Here is a 27107-nt window from a genome sequence, read left to right on the forward strand (position 1 = left end):
TGGAGCCAGTGCATTTTTGGGAGCAGTGTCAGTTCAGCCATCTTGGAGTACCAGAGTAGTCAGAGCTCAGCTGGAAGACTCTTAGATTCAAATCCGAAATGAGGATATTTCCAAAGAGCCTAAGGCTGATTGGACCATTGGAGCAGATGGAGGTCTACAAATGAAGGGTAGGTTGGTTATGTCATCCAGTGCCGAGCTGAAGAGAGAGTTATTTAATGAGGCACATCGTACTAGGTACACAGTACATCCAGGGACCACTAAGATGTACAAGGACTTGAAGAGACACTTCTGGTGGAGTGGTATGCATAGAGAGATTACAGAGTATGTGGCTAAGTGTTTTACCTGTCAGCAGGTGAAGGCAGAGCATCAGAGACCAGCAGGAACACTTCAGCCATTACCCATCCCAGAGTAGAAATGGACGGATATTTCTATGGACTTCATTATAGGGTTGCCGAAGTCGAAGAAGGGGAATGATTCTGTTTGGGTGATAGTAGACCGGTTGACGAAGTCAGCACATTTTATTCCAGTGAGGACTATTTATACCGCCGAGGCATATGCGGGGATATTTATTCGGGAGATAGTTTGGCTTCATGGAGTTCCAGACACAATCATGTCGGATCAAGGTTCAGTGTTCACTTCGCATTTTTGGAGGAGTTTCCAGGATTCGTTAGGCAGTAGACTATCTTACAGTAGTGTTTTCCACCCACAGACAGATGGTCAGACGGAGAGAGTGAATCAGGTGTTGGAAGACATGTTACGGGCTTGTGTCATTGACTTTCAGAGCAGCTGGGAGGAGCATATTCTACTGATAGAGTTTGCTTATAATAATAGTTATCAAGCGACGATTGGTATGGCCCCATATGAGGCATTGTACGAGAGACATTGTAGATCACCGTTATGTTAGGCAGAACCGGAGGATAGCTTAATGCTTAGACCAGAGCTAGTGAGACAGACTACTGAGAAGGTAGCATTGATCAAAGAGAGGATTTTAGCCACCCAGAGTCGGCAGAAGAGCTATGCAGATAAGAGACGAAGACCCTTGGAGTTTCAGGTTGGAGATGCAGTTATGCTGAAGGTATCGCCTATGAAAGACGTTCAACGATTCGGGAGGCGGGGAAAGCTTGCACCGCGTTATATTGGACCCTTCCGGATTTTAGAGCGCATTAGAGCTGTGTCATACAGACTAGATCCCCCAGCATCGTTGTCTGGTATACACAATGTATTTCATATTTCTATGCTCAAGAAGCACTTGCATGATGAGGAGCAACAAAGAGTATTAGATGCACCTGAGATTGAGCTTCAGGATGATTTATCTACTATTGAGATTCCAGTTTCTATACTTTCCAGAGAGGACAAGAGGCTTAGAAACAAGGTAATTCCTTTGGTGAAAGTCCAGTGGAACCGAAGAGGCGTTGAGGAGATTTCTTAGGAGCACGAGGAGGACATGCATCGCGACTACCCACACATGTTTGAGCAGGTAAAATGAATTTGTGTATGACTTATATATATAATTTACGATTTGCATGTATGACGATGTTTATACTTAACACTAAAATGAGAGTATTATCACTTATCTCCTAAGTACTTGGAACATATGGTATATATATGAGGGGTTCCTTGTTTGGATTTTTCGCTCGATGTACTTGTTCCTTTTAGTTAAGGGTTAAGTGGGAATATTTACGTTTTAGATGGTTAAGTGTAGACATCGGAGATAATTTTCGGGAGCGTAGATATTTATGACGCACAACTTCCTGCACCTATTGAGGAAGCGGATTGATTTATGTATGTGACTATATGTGTAGTTATATTTAGATTTAACCCCAGAATGAGGATATTTTCACTTAATTCCTAATCTCATGGAACACATGGTATATATATGGGGTGTTCATTGTTTAGATTTTTCGCCCGACGTACTAGTTCCATTTGATTAAGGGTTAAGTGAGAATATGGTTATTCTGGATTGTTAAATATAAATATCGTTATTTGCCTATCTAGAGTAATGTATTGATTTGATTATGATTTCCGAATTTCGAGGACAAAATTCTTTTAAGGGGGGAAGAATGTAAAACCCCGTATTTTGTTAGAAGTATATGTGAAATATTAGTGATAAATAGTTCTATTTGTGGTAAATGACTTAAGGTCATGGATATACTTGGTAACAAGTTTCTAGTCATGTATAAGTGTGGTTTCATAGAGTTCGTGCATTGGTTTTGGCTGAATAACAAAACATGCACGAATCTGGAAATAAGTGTCTGCTCAGTCGACTTATGAGTCAACTCATGAGTCGACTGATGGGTCGACCTATGAGTCGACTGACGGGCTGATTTCCAGATTTTCTTTTATTTGCGGGTTGGGTTGATATTGTTTCGGGTTTGATCGCTTATATAAAATCTCTCCTACCCGAAACCAACCCGAAAACCCATCAGTTATCAGAGAAACCCTAGCCTCTCTCTCCCCTCAAAACCCTAGTTCGTTTTTAATGATTTTTAGGGGATTTTTCGGAGGATTTCAGCGGGATTTGACGAGGTGCAGCATATGAGATCTTTCTCTCTCGGATTCAGGAGTTGGTCAGCATACCAGAGGCGAGTAACATCTCGCCCAACCCTATACCCACTGTTTGTATAGTTTTATTTGGTTTTATTTTGGTTTTATTGAGCCTAAATTACTATTTGCGTATAAAAATAGATCTTTATAGCATATGATGCGAAAATCGAATGTTTTCAGTTTATAAAAGCTCACAAACGAATTTATAATTAAGATCCAGATCTGGACTTTGTTTAAACATGATTTTTATTGTGATTTAATGGTTTCAATACGTTTTTAAACATGAGGAAATATGTTTAGGGTTTTAATGCAAAATATTACATGCAAATCTTTCATTTCTGTTGACATACATGTGTTAGAATCGGATATATATTGCTGGACATGATCAAAGAGAACACTAGTTTTATAAATTTCTGCAGAAAATTTTCGAAAACAGAAAACTGGGGATTTTCTGCTCAGTCGACCAATGAGTCGACTCATGAGTCGACTTATGAGTCGACTAATGAGTCGACCAATGAGTCGACTGATGGGGAAAACTTTAGTTTGTGTTTTGTTGGTCGACCAATGAGTCGACCAATCATAGTCGACTCATGGGTCGACTAATGAGGAGATTTTTAGTATTTCTTCAGTTTGGATCTGTTTGAGTTTCCTTTTCAGTTTCACTGAAACTGTATATGTTTGTTTATTGTTGTTGCATGCTTTAATATGAACGAGCAGTCGCCTTGAATGACGAGTATTAGAAGTTTATTATAACATGTATCATTATATGTGAGATGACATGCTAACACTAGTTTAGGTTTGCGCACCGAGACACGTGAGAAAATAGGGTATGTGCACCTGTTCATATATTTCATCTAGTACCGAGACACGTGAGAAAATAGGGTATGTGCACCTGTTCATATATTTCATCTAGTCCATGTGTTGGGCAATTATGATGTGTAGTTCATGTGTTGGACATTTATCACATTCAGTCCATGTGTTGGACAGTTTTTATATGCAGTCCATGTGTTGGACACCCATTACATCAGTTTAGACCTTGAGAGTTTACACTGACACTTACATAGGCTGGATACGACATTTATACGAGTTGTGACACGACATCGTAATTAAGTCTGAGATGAGTTTGCCTTCTTTTATTAATATTTCTTGTATTAGATTTTGGGTTTGGTATTTAGGGATGTACAATTTGAGATACAAGGTATATACATGAGGGTTTCCTTGTTTGGATTATTTCGCTCGACGTACCTATGCTCGTGTTGTAACTTCCTAAATACTAAAATCCTCTTATACATAGGTACTTACAATCTGAGCTACATGGTATATACATGAGGGTTTCCTTGTTTGGATTATTTCGCTCGACGTACTTATGCTCACATTGTAATGACCTATATAGGATCAGTGATTTCATATATATATGTATTATCTGTATTTTTTGTATACAACGAGCCCTTTCCCTTGGGGTTGGTTGTGATGTTACTTGCTAGCGCTTTTGACGCTCGTTGTCCCTCCCCCTTTCAAGTAACGAACCAGGAGCCCGGAGAGTCGCAGGTTGATGGTGAGGCACTTTAGCTTCAGCTATTCTATTATAGTTATATTTTACTTTTGAGCTCCACTGTAGGCTTTGTTTAGACATTATAAGAGTTTATTCTCGAAGTTGTAAAGGCTGTGTGCCTTATTTCCTTTTATTCAGACATTTGTATTTGAGACTTGTTGAGAAATTCTAGTCTATTTACTTCTAACATTGACTTGTACTTTAGTATGTTAGATGATGAAGTATTACTTTGATCTCTATTATTTCATCAGTTGACTCTTGTATTATCTTTTACTTGCTTTTGTACCTACACCTGTGTTGACTCTTGTATTATCTTTTACTTGCTTTTGTACCTACACCTGTTATTTGACTCTACTAGAGAGATATTAATTGTGATGGTGAAACATGTTATTGCTACACCTGTTATTTGACTCTACTAGAGAGATATTAATTGTGATGGTGAAACATGTTATTGCACGGTGTAGTGTATGGTAGGTTTGACATTCTTGGTTTCACCTTGGACTGCAGCCTTGTGTGAACCCAGGGGGGTCACAGCCGAGGACGAGAGCTCGAGGTAAGGAAATATCGAGCCCTAGAATCTGGTTTGGGGGCGGGAACGGAGGGCAAAGCCTTAGAATGCCGACGACGAACGAAGGAGGAAGGAATGGGTTTAGGGGCGGGAATAATCGACAACGAGAGCTCGAGGTAAGGAAACCTCAAGTGCTCAAGACTGGTTTAGGGGCGGGAACGAAGGGCGAAGCCCTAGAACGCCGACGAACGAAGAGATAAAGCAGTTTGGGGACGGGAATAATCGACGACGAGAGCGGGAGAATGGGTTTGGGGGCGGGAACGAATGAGGATGCCCTAGGATTTTCCGACTTATGGCGGCCAAAAGAAAAGTTTTCCGCTCAATTGAGGGGTGGAAATATGGTTAGGGAGTAGGTTAAATAATATAATAATGAGTGTGTCAGATTTTTGGGTGTTTTCCACTCATTTTTAGTGGAAAACATTTTCTATAAAATTGTACAATTTTCTGTATAGAAAAGTTTTCTGTAAATTAAGGTTGAACCAAACACAGTTTATGAAAATGGTGAGAAATTCCTATTTGCAAAACTGCCACTGTCAGAACTTTTCTCAAAATTTTTCCATAAAATACCCTAACCAAACTTAATAATAAGAGGAGATAGCAAGGGACATCTAATTTTCGAAGAGCTTTTACCTTCGTTATTTAAACTTGAAATCCTCCTCTAATTGTCTTGTCCTCATTATTTTGTATGTTAGTGTAAATAAATTATAGCATAGATATATGCTTAGAATATTGTCTTTTTATTTATAGATATTTATTCTCTTTGTATCTTTTATAACATAAAATATTAAAAAGATATTCAATTATGTAGGCTCCATCTTTTTTCATGATATTTGAATGGTATAGAATGCTCTAAAAAGAAAGGAAATAGAAAAGATAAACAAATCTTTCCTTGTAAAATTACAGGGAATTTCTAGAAATAAATAAAAGAGAAAAGAGAAAAAAATCTTTCCTTGTAAAATTACGATCTTACACTTTTTAAAACAATCGCAAATGATGGTTTATCTATCACTCATCCATTTTATTCCTACCCATAGTTGGTTCTTTCTACATTAGTATTTCTAGTTGTTTCACTATCTAAGCTATAATATTATGAGCATACTATCATCTAAATTGAACTGATATCCTCCCGAGTTTAGATATCTTAAAAACTTAATTGATTTTGATTCGAGATGGCTCACAGTGAAGCTCAAGTTATATGCAGTTCAGTCTACAAGCAATGACACATTTTATCAAGAAATTCCCTAGACAGAGTTAGTCTCAATTTTCACATGGACAGTTTAAAGCACGTAGGGGGATACTTTTGTTTGTGAAAATTGAGGTTCATCCTTTCAAGGGGTTTCCTAAAAGTTAAAAAGGGTTGTTCTGATAATCCCAATAAGCGGGGTTTCGTGATATTTTAAATGTTAAGGGGGGTTATCGGGTAATCATCCAGAGTTAAAGGGGAGTTTTCTAACACTTAGCTGTTGGAAAGTAGAAGAACATCTACAGATTAATAAAAGAATTTTAAAATATTCGAAATAGTTTCCCCAAATTGGGTGCCTATTTTTTGCATTGCTGCTCTATGATTCTGAACCCTTGATCCCCTACTACTAAAAATACTTGCTTTCTCAATTATAAACAAAAAAATTACTTAAAAAAATAGAGCTGAAAATTTTTATTATGCAATTTATGAACTACGTATGTTACTGCCAATGGTTTGCACCGGAAGTTAACAAGTGATCAGCAGAATGTGTGAAATAGAGACAAATAGCCGTGCAGTCGTCGACTGCTATTCCTCTCCTCTTACGTTTCCAAGCACGAACAGCACATTCGACGAGTTTTTTCGCCGATTTTCCTTTATCAATGGCTGAAGAAACTATCTGAATTGCTTCTTCGTTCGAGATCACATCCCAAACCTGAAACAAAAAGAATGCATATAATTTGAGGTTTACGTTTACTATTATAAAGGTGAATTTTGTTTTCGAATTGATCAAACTTTTCTCTGCCATATCTATATTGACTAAATTCTTCTTAATCCAAGTTATGCCAATTATGAGAAACAGCAGAGAATGTTGTTATGTCCCGAAAATATGAACATAATGAAAGTACTGAAGAGAAAACAGCAAAACAGGAGAAAAACAGCAGGAAAACAGTTTTGGTCACCCAGCGGTCGACCGCGAGACATGCGCGGTTGATTGGAAACATGCACGGAGGCTGGGTGTGCATCTGGGCTTGGCGCGGTCGACCGCCCAAACCCCTGTAGGAATTTAAGTTTCTGTCGAGGGGTTTCGGTCGACCGCGTGTCGCGGTCGACTGCCGCGGTCGACCGCGAGAGCTGCTGGGCTTTGGGCTTTGTTTCCTGTTCGCTTTGGGATTGAGTTTTGATATATAATCAAAACACGTTTTCTTTAGGGTTTTTTATCAGAGATTAAGGAGTCTTTTGAGCATTGTGTGAGGGAGATATTGTGAGCAAGGTTAGAGCTTTGGTTGAGGGTTAGATTGAGTGATCTTGTGTGATTGTAACCCTTTGTACTCTCCTTGATTTAGTAAAATCTTCTCATCCTCTCCCCGTGGACGTAGGCAAGTTGCCGAACCACGTATATCTATGTGTTTGTGATTTGATTTGTCATATTTGGTTTGGATTGCACTTGTGTGGTTCTCTTCTTCCCGACTCTTTGTGTGCACGCTTCCGCATAGGCGCGCAACAGGTACTGTATACTTAGGTATAGAATTATTCATTTCCAACTTCTACATGTAAATTCTGTCTAATAAGAAACCTGAAAGTAGGAAAAGACCATTCCTAAAACCAACCCGAAAATTTCGAGGTAAAGGCTTTGTTGTTATTGTTTTTGTATATTTGTACTTCAATTATATACACTAGTAGAAAAATGAACAAACTAGACGGAACAAACTAGACGGAATTTTTTTCCGTCTAGTTTGAGGCAAACTAGACGGAAAAGATTCCGTCTAGTTTGTTCCGTCTAGATTGAATCAATCTAGACGGAAATTTCCGTCTTGATTGACAAACTAGACGGTTTTTATTAATTTTTTATAAAATACTCAACCTAGACGGAATTTCCGTCTAGGTTGCATCAACCTAGACGGAAATTCCGTCTAGATTACCTAAAAAAATTTACGGATCCTCCCCCAGGTTTTTCATTTGCCCGCCTATTTTTTCATTCCCCGCCTATTTTTATTCCCCTCTCCGTCTAAAAATCCCCAACCAGGACAAACCCCCTCTCTCTCTAGAACCCCCAAATCCCTCCCGCTCTCTCTCTCATCTCTACGCCGCCGCTCACCAAAACCTCCAGACCTCCCTCAACCCCGACGGATCCCTCTCCCGCCGCGCCGAGATCCTCCTCATCCCCCCTCCTCCTCCATCTCCACCGCCGGCGTTGCCCTCTCCAGGTTTGATTTTCGATTGCATGGTTATTAATTTTTCTTTTTCTATTTTCCCTTATTACATTAGAATCACTCAAATTCATTTTTTATGTGAAATTGGTCAGTTCTCCCAACCTCCTCCTTAATTTGCATTTTCTATATTAACTTAGATTTTGATTTTGTCCCTAAACCCATATGTATCGTAAAGAATCCCATATTTGCTGATTTGATCATGATGCTTGTATTTCTTTCTACTAGTATAGTTGTTTGAGCTCAGGGCAAATGAAATTGGTGTGATAGGCGTTCTTAGTGATAGCTCGGTTTTTCTGTTGAAGGATTATAATCTAATTATGATGCTGGTAGCTTTTGAAATCTATTTTTAATTTGTTTTTTTGTCGATTAGGGGAAGTTCTTTTTTCTCTGATTGATATCAAAATCTTGATATCAAAATCTTGATTGTTCAATTCATAATTACTTGTCATGTTGTTTGTAGGATTTATTGAGAGTAAACATGTTTTGTGCAGGTTTCTCTTTGTGTTAGGAGGTTGGTTTATACCAATGATCAGGGAGAGATTGTTAAGGGGGTTTGCTCAAATTTCATATGTACAAACTTGTTTATAAGTTTATTTGTGAAGTTTATTATGCTTTAGTGTTTGAATATTAGGTTGATAATATTCAAGATGTCTCATTATGCTAATGTGTTGCAGGTGACATGAAGCCGGGAGCTGAAGTGAAGATTACAGGACCGGTTGGGAAAGAAATGCTTATGCCCAAAGATCCAAATGCAACTATTATAATGGTATTATTATTTCATTTATTTATCTTTAGTAATCTATTTATTTCGATAAAAAAATTGTGAACATTTCTGTTATTGGATTTGCATCTTGCAACAGGAACCGGAATTGCTCCATTCCGTAGTTTCTTATGGAAAATGTTCTTTGAGAAGCATGATGATTACAAGGTAATACTCAACATGTAATCAAAGATAGTAATAATAATTTATGTGGACTAGTCTCTTTGATGTCTTCCCCATTCTTTACTCATGTTTTAGTCTGCTTACTTGTATTTGGATGAGTACTTAAAATGGTTGAGTCAAGTCATATTCAAAATGCTTTCGCCTAATAGCTTTAGATTATTGGATAATGTGGTTTTGCTGTCAATCCTGCAGGTCTTCGCTATATCAATTAATAGAGCTGTGTTTCTTCTTATTTATTTAAATAGTGTTTAGTTATTTCATTAAAAGTTTGGCATATATTTGAAAGTTAAAATCCTAGCTATTTCCCCTTTTTCAGTTCAATGGATTGACATGGCTCTTCTTGGGAGTTCCCACAAGTAGCTCATTGCTCTACAAGGAGGTAAACATATGGGCTAGATTTATTTGATCTAACTGGTTGGTTCTGATTGTTAAATTTGTGTGTAGGAAAACAATTGCTAGCTAGTATCTGTATTACACTGTGTCGATGACATATTTTCCTTTACAGTAAATTCTCAATATTGGTTCCAGTGGCTTCATGCGCTAGCCATTAATAATTCAGATCTTGAATCTTTAAACTTTTACATGACAGAGCTGAGTGTCTCATGGCAAGATCTTGAGTTAATTGCTGACCCAGACAATACTGATGCTTTAAAAGTGAGGATTCTTGTCATGGAGGTATCTATTGTATTCATCATGCATACTTTTTTTCAATGGTTTTTTTTATGCTATGTAACTTTTGAGTAATGAGATGAACTTGGTAAAGAGAAGATTACCTCCATATGTTTAGTGGTTTCACGTGTTTTATTGCCAAATTTGTAATTGCACATACTTTCTTATGATCGATATTGTTTATATTGATGTTGATAGAAAGATAATTGTGTGCCTTTCTGATAATGATGCACCTTACTTATTTCTTGGTAGAACTGTAATTGCCAGTCACTTGAAGATTATTGAAAATAACCATTGAGTTAATAACTGATGGTTGCTGGCGTTTGTGAATATGCCTTATTCTTTATTATAGTTGTAGATTCATATCGTGCTCTCCCATTGAGGAGTTGCATCTTTGTTATGCATGCTCCCTAAATCGACGATGCTCCCTAGAGTTTTGTATTTCATGGCATGGACTAATTGATGTTGCATTTCATATTTTCTGTTCGTTAATTTTGTGGGCTTGATTTGCTTTCTAGAGGGTGTAGCTGGGATCTTTGTTTGTAAGCAAGGGAAAGGGATGTTAAAAGCGTTTTTAGGTTAAAGTTGGGGATTATATTTGGTTTGTGTTGGATTGAGAATTGTACTTTGAAGATATTTCATGGCATGGACTAATTGATGTTGAATTTTGTATAATGTAGGATCAAGGAGGAAGAAACATGATGCTTCAACAATTAAGTTTTCTTATTGGGTTTAAGTATTATAGGATATTTCCTTGTTTGCGGTGAAGCTGGAGCCCGTTAATGAAGGAGAAGGAAGCGACCCAAATTGCGTTTTATTTTTTTTTTACTTTAACGCCGTGGTATTTTCTCTGAAGGAGACTGACACTGTTCATTTAGCCTCTCTTCAAAGTTAATGTTTTCTAAGTGTATTTCATGGCATGGACTAATTGATGTTGAATTTTGTATAATGTAGGATCAAGGAGGAAGAAACATGATGCTTCAACAACTTGGAGGAGTAAATGCAATTGGATTCTATAAATTATGCAAAGTTCATTAAGTTATGTAAACAATTGTATTCTTTATAATCAATCTATGTAAAAAATTTATGCACCTTTCTAGTATTTTGGTGAATGTATTATTTGAATATAATTATATTTGATATTGAAATATAATTAGATCGATTGTGTTGGATATGAACATGATTTGGTGTTGTGCTATATTGTGTACATGTGATATTATATAGCGTGTAACGTAAATTTTGCCAAAAAAAAAAAAACACTGTAGCAGAGCAACCTAGACGGAATTCCGTCTAGGTTGCTACTGTAGCAATCCGTCTAGATTGCTAATCTAGACGGAATTCCGTCTAGGTTGCTACTGTAGCAACCTAGACGGAATTCCGTCTAGGTTGCCAACCTAGACGGATGTCCGTCTAGGTTGCAACCTAGACGGATTTCCTACTTCCGTCTAGGTTGATATCCGTCTAGGTTGGTCAACCTAGACGGAATTCCGTCTAGTTTACCACAATCTAGACGGAAACAGATTAAACCGAGCAAACTAGACGGAATTCCGTCTAGGTGTATCAACTTAGACGGGAAATGGAGCAATCTAGACGGAAATTTCCGTCTAGATTGCTCGTTTTTCTACTAGTGATATTATACTTCAATGGTATAGGAAACCTGAAAGTAGGCAAAGACCATTCCTAAAATCATTACTAACGGTTTAATATTACACCCAACTAAAAATGTTGCTAAATTATGAAAATAATCGCACTTAAAATAAATTTTGAGTTCACATACCCCATCGGTTGCCAGAATTATGAACTGATCTCTGTCAGTAACCATCCTTTTCGTTACTTCAGGCACTGATATGAGACCAAAATCCTTGATGCAATAATCTCCAAAAGCTCTTGACATAGCTAATCCAGGAGTTTCACCATTCGGTAGCCAAACCCTGTGAACTCCGGGTTCGTCTCTCAAACAGAAAACCCGTCCCTTACATTCATTTATACGCTCTGCCTCCTCTATAAATTACAAAAAAAAAAAAATAGAAGGGTATTTATTAGTAAAATAGAATGGTTAGTTTTTTATGCAAATAATTGTTTTACTGATTCATGAAGAGATGGAAGCCTACGAACTAAATTTGGTTTAAAATCAGTGGTAAGCTGGATAGGAACCAAGCACCCATCATCAGAAATTGTTGCCAGTACAGCACGAGAATCCCCCACGTTTGCTAATACCAGGAGCTCGCCCTAACAAATAAGACCATGAGGGAGAAATTTCACAACAATGACATTTGTGTAAAAAAAAAATAAATAAATAAAAAAAATAGTAAATTTACAAGGGAATCATGCTTTGAGCTCTATGCATGCAGTGGCGGAGCTGCATTTAAGTTAGGGGCCGGGTACCTTGATCGCCCCCCACCAACCCAAAACAAAACGAGCTTTTGGAATTTACACTACCAATAAGGATTAAGATTGGATAAAATAATCATAAACCACTCAAAGGTTTGGAATTTGCATTACGTACCAAGAAGTACTTTCTTCACTTTTCTTTCTTATATTTGTGGAGAAATCAGAAAAACCAGAAAAACTGGCATAAGTCGACTCATGCACTGTGCACGAGTCGACTTACGATCTGCAGCCGAATTGTGATTTTAGCCTCTGTCAAGTCGACTTAGCATGACTGTTAAGTCGACTTATGGCAAGTCGACTTAACAGTCTGTTAAGTCGACTTATGAAGTGTTCTCCAGTTGTTGATTTTCTCTCTGTCAAGTCGACTTGTGAGCTCTGTTAAGTCGACTTACGACGGGTTTTTTGCATACGCAGGTTTCCTATTTGCAGTCTAATTGGGGTTTTGTTTTGGTATAAATAGGGAAACGATTTGAGAGGGTTTGATATCAGAGATTAAGGAATCTTTTGAGCATTGTGAGAGGGAGATATTGTGGGCAAGGTGAGATCTTTGGTTGAGGGTTAGTTTGAGAGTTCTTGTGTGATTGTAACCCTTTGTACTCTCCTTGAATTAGTGAAATCTCCCCATCCTCTCCCCGTGGACGTAGGCAAATTGCCGAACCACGTATATCTCTGTGTTTGGATTAATTTGGCGTTATTGGTTGGATTTGTGCAAGAGTTTGGCTTTCTTCTACTCGTGATCACAGGTTCGTTGTGAATTCGTGCAAGGCTTCCGCATAGGCGCGCGACAAGTGGTATCAGAGCCCAGATTCAGATCTAGGGTTTTGGATTAGGTGGAGGAAGATTCAGTTTGAAGCTTGGTTCTTGGAGTTCTAGGCTTTGGTGGAGTTAGGGTTTGAAGTTGCCGTTGAAGATCTCGCTTTCCTCGTGTGGTTAGGAGTTCTATTTGGAATCCAATCTAGGGTTCAGTTGGGTAATTTCTTATTCTTTCAAAGTTTGGATCTTTCTCTACAATTTGGAAGTTGTGATTATGGGTGAAGTAATTGGTGAAAGCAGCAAGATGACAGGCACAGTTCAAGTGGGTTTTCAGAACACTAAGATTAGTGTTGTGAAATATGACGGCAAGATCAATTTTGGTTTGTGGATCTGGTTTCGTGAATCAGCAGCTGGATCATCGGATTTGGATAGATGGGTTCGAGGAGGAGGAGGAGGAGGGAGGATGATGTTGAATGTTGGGGATCGTGATGTGCGTGAGAGGCCAAGGCTTGTACTTGATCCTCCGAAGGGGGAGACATCGACGTAGATGAGCTTTGACATGAAATGGACGGGACTACTAGTCCCGTCCATTTGGTTTGGCATGCTAATCCTCGATTAGCATGTCTTAAATACACAGGACTAGTAGTCCCGTGTAGTTCAAAAAACTACCCGCAGCAAAATCGATCCTTTTCATTTGAGTTGAGATGAAAAGAGTCGATTTTGCTGTTTTTTTTTGTGAAAAGGTCGATTTTGCTCATTAATTTTGAAGAAATGGTTGTTTTCAAAAATTTGTCCAGGGAACAATTGATATGGGGAAATATTTTGAAAAGAGCCGTTTTACGTTTTATAAGGAAGACCTTTTCTCCACCTTACCTCTTCTGAACCTTGATTGGAAGTTGGAATCCTACAAAAATTATACATTTTGCAATTGTTATTTTAATAATACTTCTACTTATAACTTAGAGCGAAAAAAATAAAACTATAGAAATCATAATTTTTTTGAAAATATGATTACAGAAACTTTGTACAATTAAGGTCCAGTTTGGTATTATTTTTTTTTAGGACATTCTCCTTGTTTTTTTTAAAGAAGAAGATATTAGTCGTGTTTGGTAAAACTTTTTTTTACATCCTCATTAAAACTGATTCTGCTTTTAAAGATACGCTTTTAAAAGAAATATGATAATGTTTTAAAAGAAATATGATAATGTTTTAAAAGCAGCTTCTGCCTTTTGTAGTTTTTCTGCTATATATATCATTTAGTTTTTGTCAATGTTTTTACTATTGAGAAATATGAAGTTAAACTTATGTTTATTTTAGTTATTTTCACTTATAATAATCTTTAAGCAAGATTTTGTCGAACATCTTAGCTATTTTTGGAAGCAGCTTTTGATATATGACGCGAAACAGCTATTTTCAACGGCTTATATAAGTTGTTTCTATAAACTGTTTATCTACAACTTATTATAGGCTCTAATAACACCAAACTGACCCTTAGTCTCGTGGGGAAGACTAGTTATCATATACAACATGCAAGATGTGAATAATTCAAAAATACATCATGAGTTCCTCACGTAAAATTGCTTCTTAGAAGTAGTTAGAACCTTTCATGTTCCGGTAACTATTATGGCAGTTTGCATTTGTATTTATCCAAGATATAGTTTGTTTTGGTTCATGAAAAGTTGCAAGAGTTATGCTCTAATGAGTCTCTATTAGATTCCCAGGAGAATTTCGCTGTATTTTTCTTCTTGACTTGAGAGATACACACAATGCTAAGTTTCTTTCTTGAGGTCTTCGCCTCACATTAAAAAGACTACAAAGAAACGAAAAGCTTTTGTAACAAACCAATAAAGAAGCTGCAAGTGTTTATCAAGAGTTGTTGTTCGCTTTGACGTTTTGAATTATTTCAATTTTAATGAGTTATCTTCTGCCGTTAATATAAAGGAGATCACCTAGTTCTGCTAGAATGCCAACAGAAAAATTTTCCGTTGATATTCCCTCCATCACAAGCTAGAGAACTTCGTAGTTTCTAAAGACATGAGACATTAACGAATTGTTTGGCTTAAGCCTACATTCACAGATAAAACGACCGAGAGAATAAGTACAAAATACAGGAGAGAGTTCTCTCTCTCACATTTTCAACAATCTACAAAGTCAAACCCTCACTCATCCACAATGTGTTTGACAACTCCCAACACCAGTCGATACAATTCTTAGAATCTCCGATACAGGAACAATTGTCAAAGAATTATATAACCCCAAGAACAGTTTTTCAAAGCTCGGTAATGTGGAGCTAAACACTTGCAAGGCAACATTCTAATCTCCAATTCCAAGATGATCTTCAAGCGCCCATTCTTGACTTTGATATTAATTTCCCAACATTTAGATACAGCAATTTTTTTTAATGAAGAAACACGTTTAAATCTAATATTATTGTTATGCCACAAAACCGAGCTTTGAAAAACTGCCAACAAGACAATGTCTCGTGTCTTACTAAGAGTCCGGACACAGAGCCGAACAGCATGAACACACAGACTTAACGAGTTGATGATGTCTCGGGCGGCATGGTCACCCATCCCTTGTTTAAGGTGGATCGACCTCTGCTCGTCCAAAGTTATACCAAATTGTCTGAGCTGCGCCCAAATACCCTGCTCGCCAAGGCAAGACGACCGCACTTTCCCTTCACGTGACATGGTATGATTAACTCACATGAGGGCGGCATTACAATCATCAAAATGATTCTCTCCACGGCCTCTCTAGACATCCTAACTACCTTGGCCAACACCAGAGGGACAAATGGACAATTCAATTACGCAGGAAGCTTCCATACGACTTAGCTGAGTAGACCAGATAGATGCCACATAGTCCTCCCTCTCTCCCCGATTTACCCCTCCAAATTAGCATTAATAGAGGTAACATTAGTAAAGAAATATAAGTCTGATTTCATTCTAAACTTTGAATGGATTTTCACTATCATCTTCCTAAAATCACTGACTTAAGCATCAGAGGGTCATCGGGGTGTCCGGCATCGGTGCCTTCTAACAGTTTCCTCAGTGATTTGTAGGAGGGTCTCCATCAGTAAATCCGCCGACCAAAGAATCAAAGGAGCCCGTACAACAACAAATCTCAGCTCTGGCGACTCCCTTCATCAACTCTTTTTCTCACCCAAAACATTTGCGCATCTCAAAGATAGTACCAGAAACATCCTCTCCTTGCTTATTTAAACGCAATCATGTTAGATTGCATCGTTCTATTCTCCAGCTTCAGCTAAATTTTTACCAATACTTATATAGCGATGATTTAGCAGAGTTTAATACCTGTTACCAGTATACTTAAATTTCTTTTATGCTAGAATTTTTTTTTAACTTGCATCCTTTGCCTAGCAAGAGTTATACATCTCCACCTTGTCAAGTGCACTTGATTGTAGAAGAATAAGAACAATGAGACATGAGGAATGGGATCGAGTTATGCATGCCTGAAAAGTTTCATGCTGAGCCAATGCAAATATACAGCAACAACCAAAACTGGAAGAGTCAAGGGCAGCAATAAGCAATAATACCTGTTTAAAAACAAATAAAATAGAAACTAGATTAAGAAAGGTTCTGATGAATCATTGCTTTGAACAAAATAAATTCTCACCCAATCCACCAAAAAGAGAAGAAACTAAATGCAATGAAAACATCTCATTGGCTACATTGCTCGCAAAGGAGCAACTCCGTAGGTTATTGTCTGGTAAATATTTGTCGGAAAAAAAAACATTCTATAGCAAAGCAGAAAACAGAAACTTAAGTCAAGCAAAAATAAAACAGTGTTTGAATTTTAACGTATTTACTGATGTAATAATAGCATGACAACTGAAGAGACTAATGCAAACCACATTAAGTTCAGCAAACTTTCCAAAAGATTAGGATGCAAACCCAAGGAATTGTCTTATATAAACTGTAGTAGTCTGATGTATTAGGATATATTTAACAAAGGATGCTTTTGGTGAGACCAGGGATGTTGTCTATGAAGATTAACTTGCACATCGATGAACAAATAAAGGAGGAAGAAAAGTCAACAGGCAAGTGTGAAATAATTTTGATGTACACACAGATAGCAGGATTGATCTCCGAAAGTAAGTAAGAGCCAGCTTCCAAACATAGTCGGTCCTCTATATCAACTAATGCTTGGGTAAATTTTAAATTACACAAATTCTAATGGTATATAAGCAGTCACTTCAATGCAGGAAAAAACTAAGCCAATAACCAATTTACAGAGCTTGCCATGTGCATACAGTGGAAGGAGATGGAGGAAATGGGAAAACAAGATCTGTTTGCTGATCAGGTGTTATTTGACAGTACGTGTGTGTTGTAATAATCATTTTTCATTTCAAGGGACTGCAATTCTTCATGTTGAAAAACAAGAGGGTATACATGAAAATTACGGGTTTTGTTTCGCAAATCAGAATAGCCACATCTCCACTTGTTACAGGCAAGATGAAATTCATGTTCCATCTTCTACAATTTGAGGGGAGAAATTTTCCAGCCAGATTTACCCTCTGCCTCTGGCTTCATAATGATGCCCAGTAGAAAAAATGTGAAGGCACATAAGTAGACTAAGGACTTAACAATTCAATCATCAGTTAGGTGTGATATCTTGCCCACAATGATATCACTTCAAGTGGAAAGTTGTATTACCGCATCATGGACAACCAGTTGACAGCATGTTCAAAGACCTGACCAAAGTTGGCTAGGTGGAGTTGATACTAATTAGGACGCAGCTTTCTTTTTCTCCAAGAGATCTGGCAAAGACCTTTTATGGTGAGATTGTCTTAGTTTAAAACTAGAGATGGATCGTTGAGTATCATGACAACCTAGGTAGTAATCATATCACTAACCATATAGAGACTATGCCACTTAGCTGTGTGAAATCATGCTCATATCTTAATTTCTAATAATGATGCTGTATATCCATCATTAGTGTTAATGTTTTACAAGAAGATAGTACCTAATATACAGCTATTTTTTTAGTGTTAATGTAGTATCCAATTTTCTAATATTCTTTAACATTGGATAAGATTATAAGCAGAGGGATAATGGGAAAACGGAGTCAAAGTTTGTTGCTTGTTGTCCTCTTCCTCCACAATTATTTACGGTAAATTACAAAAAATCCCAAGAACTTCCATTTTTTTGGTAGTAAACCCCAATAACTTTTGCATTTTGCAGAATAAACCCCAAATAAATTTCTGCATTTTGCAGATAAACCCCATAAATTGGAACCAAAAAACAACATAAACGGCATTTGAAAGTTATTGAGGGGTTTAGTGTAATTTACCCAAAAGGTATTGGGGTTTTCTGCAGAATTTATTAGGGGTTGGTGGGATTTTGAAACCTATTTGCGGTTTACTGCAAACAATTAAAGTTATTGAGGGTTTACTGTAATTTACCCTTTTTCTTTTTGAGAGAAACTGTGAGGTCTAAGCCCCCCAGCATTTCATTAGAAAGATAACTTGATCTCCTAGGAATAAAAAAGAAAGAAAACATAAACATATGCATAAGTACAAACAACTTGTGCACTCCATCATAGAGATCCATTGTTGTTTACCTCACCTTGCAGTCAATCAAGAGCCCCCCAACCAACAAAAAAAAGACACAGAAACAGACACAGAAAAACCCCTTGTTTTGCATCACAAAATGCTATGAGAACACCACAATGGCAACTCCTTCATTTTCTCTCTCTCTCCACCCTTCTGTTGTTGCATTTCCCATCTTTCTGTTAATCCAAAGCCCAGGACAGGTGCCAAAGTCCCTAATTTCTATGATAATGAATTTTTATATAGCTAGACTATCAGGAACTACTATACTTCCCCCATGTAATTCCAATGATTAGTAATTACCATGTTCTTTTGTGTTTATAAAAAACTAATGAATGGCAAATGACAAAAATATTCTTATAGTTAGTAAACCGCCATAAAAATCCAAATATACACTATCTAAAATTGTTTTTTTTTCCTTAGTGCTCCATTGACCATTCCAATCACCTCTATTGATACATAGTTTTCATTAAAGAAACTTCAGTCCCTTAGTGCTCCATTGACCATTCCAATCACCTCTATTGATACATAGTTTTCATTAAAGAAACTTCAGTCTCTTTGTCTTCTCTCATTAAAAGTTGATCACCTCTATTGATACATAGTTTTCATTAAAGAAACTTCAGTCTCTTTGTCTTCTCTCATTAAAAGTTGTAAAGCTAACACCCTGAACAACTATAATAATTTATTTGATCCGGTTATATTCCTGGTATGATGGATGCTCTCAGATATAACAACTATACTCCACATAGTGTTGTTTATTTTCAAGCAGACTCCATACAAATTCACCCATGAGGCTTATTTCTTGTTTGGTTTGTCCTCAATGACTCGATTAGGTTTAGTTTCTAGTAGCTGAAGGCAACAATCTGGATTCTATTGAAACGAGGAGTTATAGGCCTAAATATTTGAGTTCCATTAAATGTTTTACTCTATATATCAGATAAATTTGGAAATCTTTAAGGTAATTTCTTGTTTCTTGACCACAGAGTAAGGTTCTCCGTGTATTGTGCTACATAGCGGAAATTTCTTTTTCTGCATCCTTTTCTAGTTGTATTTCTGACGCCCGTGTTTGTCGATGTCAATGGCAGGCCGAGGACAATGCCATTTATGCGAAAAAACAAGTATTTGCAAGTAAATTGTCATACATAAGAAAAGAAAAGGTAAGAGAACATATGGTGAACTTACAAGACAATTAGCTAAACCACCAATAATTCAAGCTCGTGCACCTCAGATACAACATCCAAATTCAATTTACGGGTAAAAAAAAATGCAATAAAAGTACCTGTCATTCTGAATGGCGGACAAAAATGGGTTCTCCGGTGGCGGAAGAAGCTTGGACAGATAAAAGTACCTGTCATTCTGAATGGCGGACAAAAATGGGTTCTCCGGTGGCGGAAGAAGCTTGGACAGGATGGCGGCATACAGAAATCCTAGAAATGATATAATGCCAAGCATAACGAAAATCAGTCCGCAACACCCGTCACTTCTTGAGGTTTGCGCCATTTTAGATAGCCTTCGAACTGAGATTCTAGCGCACGAGTATTACCCCTCCGCCCGCTGCCGTAATCTGTCAAGGATTCAAGCTACTGTTTACGTCCAGATTTGGAGTAACGAGGTAACTAAAAAATATCAAAAGAATTCCCACTATATAAGTGATCTAAGCTGTTGTCGTGGAGAAAAGTGGGCCAGCGAATTGATTTCGATCGACAAATGGAATGAAGATAAATCGCACCGCAGCTATGAATTCAAAACTAGTTAGCATTTGAGGAAAATAAACACAGATCGATGAGTCAAATATCAATTCGGGATCTTATTGTTTATTCAGTTGGGGGGTAAGATTTCGCAGATTAGATACAAGAATATTGCAAGAAAAACTGAAGATTCAGCAAGAAATCGACAAAGGAGAGTATTAATTTGACGGAAAAAAAATATGATAAAATATTGAAGATTACAGCGAGAATTACCGATTTTTTTTCGGCGGGGGAGGGGGAAACTGGCACCTTAGAACCCTAGGCGGCGTCGCTCTTGTCATTCGCTCTCTATCGGGTAAATTTATTGTCAAAAAAGTCCTGCGCTATCGAGGTTTTGCATTATTTCACCCTCGTCCGAGTTCGGGTAAATTTATTGTCAAAAAAGTCCTGCGCTATCGAGGTTTTGCATTATTTCACCCTCGTCCGAGTACTGAAAAATTACGCGTAATACTTGTTATTTATCAATTTATGTCTCTAAATCATTTATCCACTTACTAGATTAACCTCTCCGGCTCTCGGTCGATGTCAGCACGTGCAAACTTCAATCACTGTTCAAAAGAACATGTTGAGTTGAGAGGAGTGGTGCACACTAATGACGTGTTTGGATGGAGGGTAGAGAGAGGGAGGGGAAGAGAAATCTAATTTTAATATTGTTTAGGAGTTACATTTAAAAGGGTAGAGGAGGAAAATAGGGGGAAATTTTGAGCCAAAATCTTACACCCCAAATTGGATGTAATGAAGGGGAACTTTTCTCCTTCCTTCTCTTCCCTAAGTCATCTCTCAAACACACTGTAAGAATTATATTGTTATTACCTAGAGGCGAAGTTTAGAATTTTACAAAGATTAGGCACTAAAAAGTTGAGCACAAGTTTCAAATTTGAAATATTTTATTCGGTAGAGAAAAAAATTGAACTTTCATCCATAAATCAAGAAACGTTTTTTTTTACGCCCAAATGGACACTATAGCTTAGGTAACACTGGAAATTGAAAGTATGATATAGTTTGGATGGAAGCTATTGCTTTAGTTTTACTAAAGTTTGGATGGCGGCTTCAATGCTAGATATGTGTGAGAGTTTTGCATGATGTGACACGATGAGAGCTGAGATTGTTTGAGTATTTTACTAAATAAATCTAACTAAACTGATTTACATGTGTCCCACGATGAGAGCTGAGATTGTTTGAGTATTTTACTAAATAAATCTAACTAAACTGATTTACATGTGTCCCAAAATAATTTACCAAGGGTTCTAAGCCAATTATCCAGGAGTAATGAAGATCCTAAAGTAATTTCTGAGAATAGTGATGGCAGTTCACCTCATTGCCCCATGCTAGATCCGCCTCTGAAGTATGTCGAACACTTAAAAATTCTATTTTTTCTATTAAAATTGATAATTTTTAAATACAGACAGTTTGTATTGTTAACTTTAAAATTTGCTTTCCATTCATTTTCATCTTTAAAAATCATCCACATCATCCAATAATATGGTGACAACTCATCTTATCTTATCTCGTTTCTTACTTTTAAGAATGAACTAAGGGGCTGTCCGTTTCGCAAAAAAATTTGGGAAATCAAAGAATAGGAAACCTATTTCCTATAATAATTTTTTTGAGGTTGTTAGGTTGGTTTAAAAAAAAAGAAAATTATAGAATAGGAGATGAGATGAGATGAGTTGTCAGCTTATTATTGGATGATGTGAGTGATTTTTTAAAAAAATTGTTTTGAGGTTGTTTAGTTGGTTAAAAAAATAAGGAAATGAATTGGAGGTATATTATTGGATGATGTTTTGAGGTTGTTTGCGTTTGGTTCATTTTTAAAAATAAGAAAATAAATGAGATGAGATGAGTTGGAGGTATATTATTAGATGATGTGACACATACTTAAGGAAATCAAAATTTTTTTTTTGAGGAAATGGATGGAAAGGAAGGTTTAATTAGATGAGATGAGTTGTCACAATATTATTGGATGATGTGTGTGATTTTTAAAAATGGGATAAGATGAGATGGTTGTCACAATATTATTGGATGATGTGTGTGATTTTTAAAAATGGGATAAGATGAGATGTGATGAGTTGGATGATGTGACACATTTCTTGTGTTTGGTTTATTTTTAAAGGTAAGAAAGAAGATGAAATGAGATGAGTTGGAAGATAAAAATAATATTTTATTGGATGTTGTGGGTGAGTTTTAGGGATAAAAATGGATAAAAATATTATTTTATTGATTTCCTTGTACCGATTTCCTTTTCTTGGTTTTTAGGAAACCAACCAAACGGGCCCTAAACACAAGAAATGAGACACATCATCCATCTCATCTTATCTCATCATTAAAAATAAGTCACATCATCCAATAATATAGTGACAACTCATCTCATCTCATTAAAATTTGATTTCCATCTATTTCCTAAAAAAATCAAGAAATGAGTTTCCTTAAGTATGAGTCACATCATCCAATATAATAACAATTCATCTCATTTTATCTCTTTTCTTAGTTTTAAGATGAACCAAACACAAGAAAAGAATTTATCATAAAAAATAGATTTCTTATAATTAATTTTCTTATTTTTTTAGCCAACCAAACAACCTCAAAATATTTCTTATAATTTGTTTCTTTAGAAATTACTCATATCATCTAATAATATTGTGACAACTCATCTCATCTCATCTTCTTTTTTACTTTTAAGAAATGAACCAAACATAAGAAAAGAATCTATTTTGAAAACAGATTACATTTCCTTTGATTTACTTGTTTTTTATCGAACCAAACTTGACCCTAAGGAGTCGAACCCGGTTAATACAAAGAACCTAACAAACAAGTACAGTAGCGCGCTCACTTGGAGACCCCCCGCTAAATTCTTGAAACCCTAAACCCTAGCGCACCGATCTCCCCTCATCGCGCTGCCATCGAGACGATCCAAGGTAGGTTTTCCAAGGTAGGTTTTCTTTAATCTTATTTGTCTATCAATTTTCCATCCCAGTTGATAATTTTGAGGAAATTTCCGTACCAATTTCTTTTTTTTTCTTGATTCTCTGGGTCAGTCTCTTGCTTTTCTTCTCCCACTTTAGGCCTCATAAAAGTTTTCAGACATTTGTTAGTTCTATCCTTTTGTTTCGAAATTTTCGTTATTTTTGTTGCATTTACGAATCTTATGAAGAATTTTTCAAGAAATGGAGTTGTGTTGTTGTTGTTGTTGTTTTTGTTATTCAATTTCATAATCATTGCCTCGAACAGTAATCGACGCAATTTGTTTGGTTCAGCTCAATTTCGTAGGAGAAGGGAGCCGTGAATTTCTATTTAAAAAAAATGCAGTCCGTACATTGTAGCTGGGCTGGGAGAACATTTGGTATAGCTAGATGCAGTAGCAGTGATTCTGGCGACAAGAAGCCACGGAGTAGACGAACAAAAGAGGAGAGGAAAACGATGGTTGAGTCCTTTGTAAAGAAGTAAGCGACTCACAATTTTCCTATGCCAGCGAGGTTTCATAGGCTTCTAATCTGTTTTGTGTTTTCTTTCGAAATGTATTGCATAATGCGTAAATTGTATAAAGGTGCATGCAGAATACTGTGAACTTAGTATTCACTCTGTCCCTTCTTGTATATTTTATGATTTCATATTTATCTGCATAGTGCCAATTCCTTATGGTGCTTAATTGTTGAATAGTTGTATTTGGGTCATGCTTAATTGTCTGAACCAATCTATCCGAGTTTTGATAATTTGCATCATACTTTATGATATGAATGATTTAGTTTAATGTCTTCTGTCAATGCTAAATGAGAGGCATCCTGTCACATTTGTTTCAGACCCAAAGTAAGATCATAGGTTTGTGGCGAAGTTTGTCAGCAAGTTTTATCTCCCAAAAAAAAAGTTGGTTCACAGGTTCTTTATAAAAACTTGTTTACAGAAAAATAGCTAAATGAATAAGAGGGAGAGAGTGATAGAGTATTTTGGACATGTATTAGTTCTTGGAGGGAGAATATTTGCTTCAAATGCTGGGAAAGATCTCTAGTCAAGGTAAGTTGATTTATAATAGAACAAGAGATTGTATATATTTGTTATTTGGTTTGACCAGAATCGATATCTATCATCTAATTTTTTATCATGATCTTTAGATTTCATGGTCATATATTATAGCCTTTTATCCTGTGCAGGGGCAGTGGATAGTCCTTTGTTTAAGCAAGCTGTTAAGGTTCTTGTAATTTAAATAATTAGATTACAGACCCTATGTTAATAAATTAAATAGTAATTCTTGTTAGAAGTTGCTAAGGCACCAATGCACCTATAGCATACATGTAAACAAATCTAGCACTTTTCTTATTGCACTTAGAATTTTATTCATTGTAATTGTCCATATGGATGATGGTAGAAAGCCATCCAAAATTTTTATTTTTATTTAAAAATAATCCCTAGCATTTTAGTAATTTTAACATATAGAGGTCCATTCAATTTGGTGCCCATATACTTCATAAGAGTAGATGCCAATTCAAGATGATGAAATGAATGGCTTTCATGGATCACATGATTTGATTTCTTTGAAATATGGGTTTTTCCGATATTAGTCCCTCAAATCTTTCATATTTTGACATTAGCCTCTCATATCTTCATATGTTGAAATAGTCACCCAAAGCTTTAAATATTCTAAAATTAGGCCCCTAAAGCTTTATATTTTGAAATTAGTCCTCCAAATCCTTTAAGTTATTTGAAACTGGTCCCACAGATCTTTCAACCTGGTGTTAACTAGAGGGTCTAATTTCATAACACTAATAAGGTTTGGGGGGCTTATTTCAAAATATGAAGATTTGAGGGGATTTATTTCAAAATACTTAAAGATTTGGGGCTAATACAAAATAGGAAGATTTGGGGGACTAATATCAAAATATGAAAGATTTGGGGGACTGTATCAAGAAAAACTTCAAATATTTGCTTCATGTACTGTTTAAATCTCTCAGAAACATTATAAGATTCTGTATGAAGGTACTTTGTTGAATATTTTTGATTATTTAACTTGAACAAAATTTCATTCAGGTACCAAAGTTTGAACAATGGAAAATTCCCATCACTTAATCTAACACACAAGGAAGTTGGTGGATCCTTTTATATTGTACGGGAAATTGTGAGAGAGATCATTCAGGAGAACAGAGTTCTATGTCCCGGAAACTCAACTTCCAAAGCACTAAATCTTGAATATGGCCCCGAAGAAATGACAGGAGACTCTTTTGCCATGGACACATCCGCACCATTGTCTATATCAACTATCAATCTTGCAGTCAACCAAGAACAAGGAGAGAGTTTTTCTTTGTCTAATGATGAGAAAAGGACGAGTTCAGAAATTATCGAAATAGAGAAGTCTGTCAACCAAGAATATATGGAAACTGATCCAAATATTACTTTTGTATCACAAGTTCTGGATGGTGAACAAGACCATGCGATTTCTACTGGTTATCCAAATGAGAAGTTGGAGAATGCGAGTAATGTGGTATCCAACATTGGTGAACTATCAGGGGTAAGAGATGAAAAGTTGGGAGTTTATGAAAAAACACACGCTGAAGTTTCAGTTTTCAGTCCAGAAAATTCCAGTAAGTTTGAGAAACTGGTTCCCTCGTATGAAACTGTGTCTACGACTCCTCTCCAGTCTGAATCTGACCTGGATGGTGAAGAATACCATGAAAATTTTAATGGTACATATATCAATGAGAAGCTGGAGAATTTAAGTTATGAGGAACCCAACCTTAGCAGACTATCTGGGGTGATGTATGAGAAGTTAGGAGTTTCTGAACAAACACGTGGAGAAGTTCAAGTTCACAGCTCAGAAAATTCTGGAAAGGTTGAGAGTCTAGCCGGTTCTGTGACTTCTCCACTAATCGAATATAGCAGTGATAGCGAACAATACCATGGGATTTCCAATGGTTCTCTTTTAAATGGAATGTTGGAGAGTTGTAAGGATGACAACCTTGGCAAACGATCAGGGTCAGAAAATGATAATGTAGAGGTTTCTGAACAAACACATGCTGAAGTTCAAGTTCACAGTCCAGAAATTTCTGAAAAGGTGGCATCTATGACTCATCCCATGTTTGATTCCAAAATTGGTATGACAGGATCAATTGATTCTCCATCACCAAGCAGTTCTCTTCCACTGTCAGATAACTTCTTCAGAACCAGTATTTGTCCAGATCCACTAACAGCTTGTGCTTCTCTTAGTGGTGGAGAAGATCGTCCACTATCATCAGCTGATGCCGTGACTAGCAATCCAGGTAAATCTCAGAATTCAATAGGCATGACAACTTCCCTTGAGGTACCAAAAACGTCTGATTCTGATGAAGTGAGTGTAGCATTCATGCCATTTGAAAAAGGTTCTGTCATAAACAAGTCAGAAACAACAGAAACGCTATCATCCATTGTCGCTGATGAAATATCAGATGCAAACCCCTGTAGACAACTTTCATTTGAAAAAGATACTGTAGCAGGCATGCCAGAAATGACAGGAACACTAATGTCTGCTGATATTGATGAAGTATCAACCAAAATGAATGGATCCATACAACAGAACTTAGAGTCCCCTGCATTGGGAGGTAGGGGACTTTTGGTAAGTTTCAATACCATAGCCTGCTGTATATTTGGTTTGAGTTTACATCTTTTATGTTACTTGGTAGTTAATTTTTATCTTTGCATGTGTTGAAAGTTGTTTGTGATACCATCTTATGAAGTATTTCTTTAAGATGTACGAGTAAATAATAATTGCATAATTCAAAGAGTTGCACGTGCATTTATTGAAGGTGCGCATAAATTCTTGTCCTTTTCTCCTAGAGATTTTTGTTCTGGATCAGATTGCAAATCCCTGAAGTCAGTACATTGCTGAAGGGGGAGGAGAAATTATTATTTTTGTAGGTTCATGAACACCTAAAGGCAGGATATTTGTTTTCATGATTATTGGTTTTTGCTTAGATAAGAGGTTTGCACTTATATAACCCTCCGGATTTATT

At 36.7% G+C, this 27107-nt stretch overlaps 2 protein-coding genes and 2 long non-coding RNA genes across 8 annotated transcripts; 2 read left to right on the top strand and 2 right to left on the bottom strand.

Moving 5' to 3' along the window:
- LOC109849178 (probable protein phosphatase 2C 48) lies at positions 6284–12369 on the bottom strand. 2 transcript variants are annotated; one of them, XM_020418992.1, is made up of 3 exons: positions 11755–12369; positions 11447–11670; positions 6284–6559 (listed from the first exon to the last, which is right to left on the bottom strand). In XM_020418992.1, the coding sequence occupies exons 2-3, from the start codon at positions 11561–11563 to the stop codon at positions 6347–6349; spliced, it is 330 nt and encodes a 109-aa protein (XP_020274581.1). In that variant the 5' UTR covers positions 11564–11670; positions 11755–12369; the 3' UTR covers positions 6284–6346. The 2 variants fall into 2 exon arrangements, with proteins under 2 accessions (XP_020274581.1, XP_020274580.1); XM_020418991.1 differs by having other exon boundaries at positions 11781–12367.
- LOC109849180 lies at positions 7836–10841 on the top strand. 3 transcript variants are annotated; one of them, XR_002249018.1, is made up of 7 exons: positions 7836–8051; positions 8549–8627; positions 8732–8823; positions 8918–8985; positions 9317–9379; positions 9590–9675; positions 10350–10382. It is a non-coding gene; the product is annotated as an uncharacterized LOC109849180 (long non-coding RNA). The 3 variants fall into 3 exon arrangements; XR_002249017.1 differs by lacking the exon at positions 10350–10382 and adding an exon at positions 10624–10841 and having other exon boundaries at positions 7837–8051; XR_002249019.1 differs by lacking the exons at positions 8549–8627; positions 10350–10382 and adding an exon at positions 10624–10841 and having other exon boundaries at positions 7838–8051.
- Positions 14834–19727, bottom strand: LOC109849318. The gene is made up of 2 exons (XR_002249065.1): positions 19665–19727; positions 14834–16369 (listed from the first exon to the last, which is right to left on the bottom strand). It is a non-coding gene; the product is annotated as an uncharacterized LOC109849318 (long non-coding RNA).
- On the top strand, positions 22967–26921 carry LOC109850126. 2 transcript variants are annotated; one of them, XM_020420052.1, is made up of 3 exons: positions 22967–23062; positions 23388–23573; positions 25153–26921. In XM_020420052.1, exons 2-3 carry the CDS (start codon positions 23434–23436, stop codon positions 26801–26803), a joined length of 1791 nt encoding a protein of 596 aa, XP_020275641.1. In that variant the 5' UTR covers positions 22967–23062; positions 23388–23433; the 3' UTR covers positions 26804–26921. The 2 variants fall into 2 exon arrangements, with proteins under 2 accessions (XP_020275641.1, XP_020275642.1); XM_020420053.1 differs by having other exon boundaries at positions 22967–23048; positions 25153–26920.

Source organism: Asparagus officinalis, chromosome 7, assembly GCF_001876935.1.
Source record: "Asparagus officinalis chromosome 7, Aspof.V1, whole genome shotgun sequence".
NCBI lineage: Eukaryota > Viridiplantae > Streptophyta > Magnoliopsida > Asparagales > Asparagaceae > Asparagus > Asparagus officinalis.

Excerpts from the sequence above, each read along its gene's own strand:
- LOC109849178 (XM_020418992.1), bottom strand. The coding sequence starts at position 11,563 with ATGTCAAGAGCTTTTGGAGATTATTGCATCAAGGATTTTGGTCTCATA. Across the intron at positions 6,560-11,446 it reads TAATTCTGGCAACCGATGGG|GTTTGGGATGTGATCTCGAA; the intron begins GTATGTGAACTC and ends TTTTTGTTTCAG.
- LOC109850126 (XM_020420052.1), top strand. The coding sequence starts at position 23,434 with ATGCAGTCCGTACATTGTAGCTGGGCTGGGAGAACATTTGGTATAGCT. Across the intron at positions 23,574-25,152 it reads GTTGAGTCCTTTGTAAAGAA|GTACCAAAGTTTGAACAATG; the intron begins GTAAGCGACTCA and ends AATTTCATTCAG.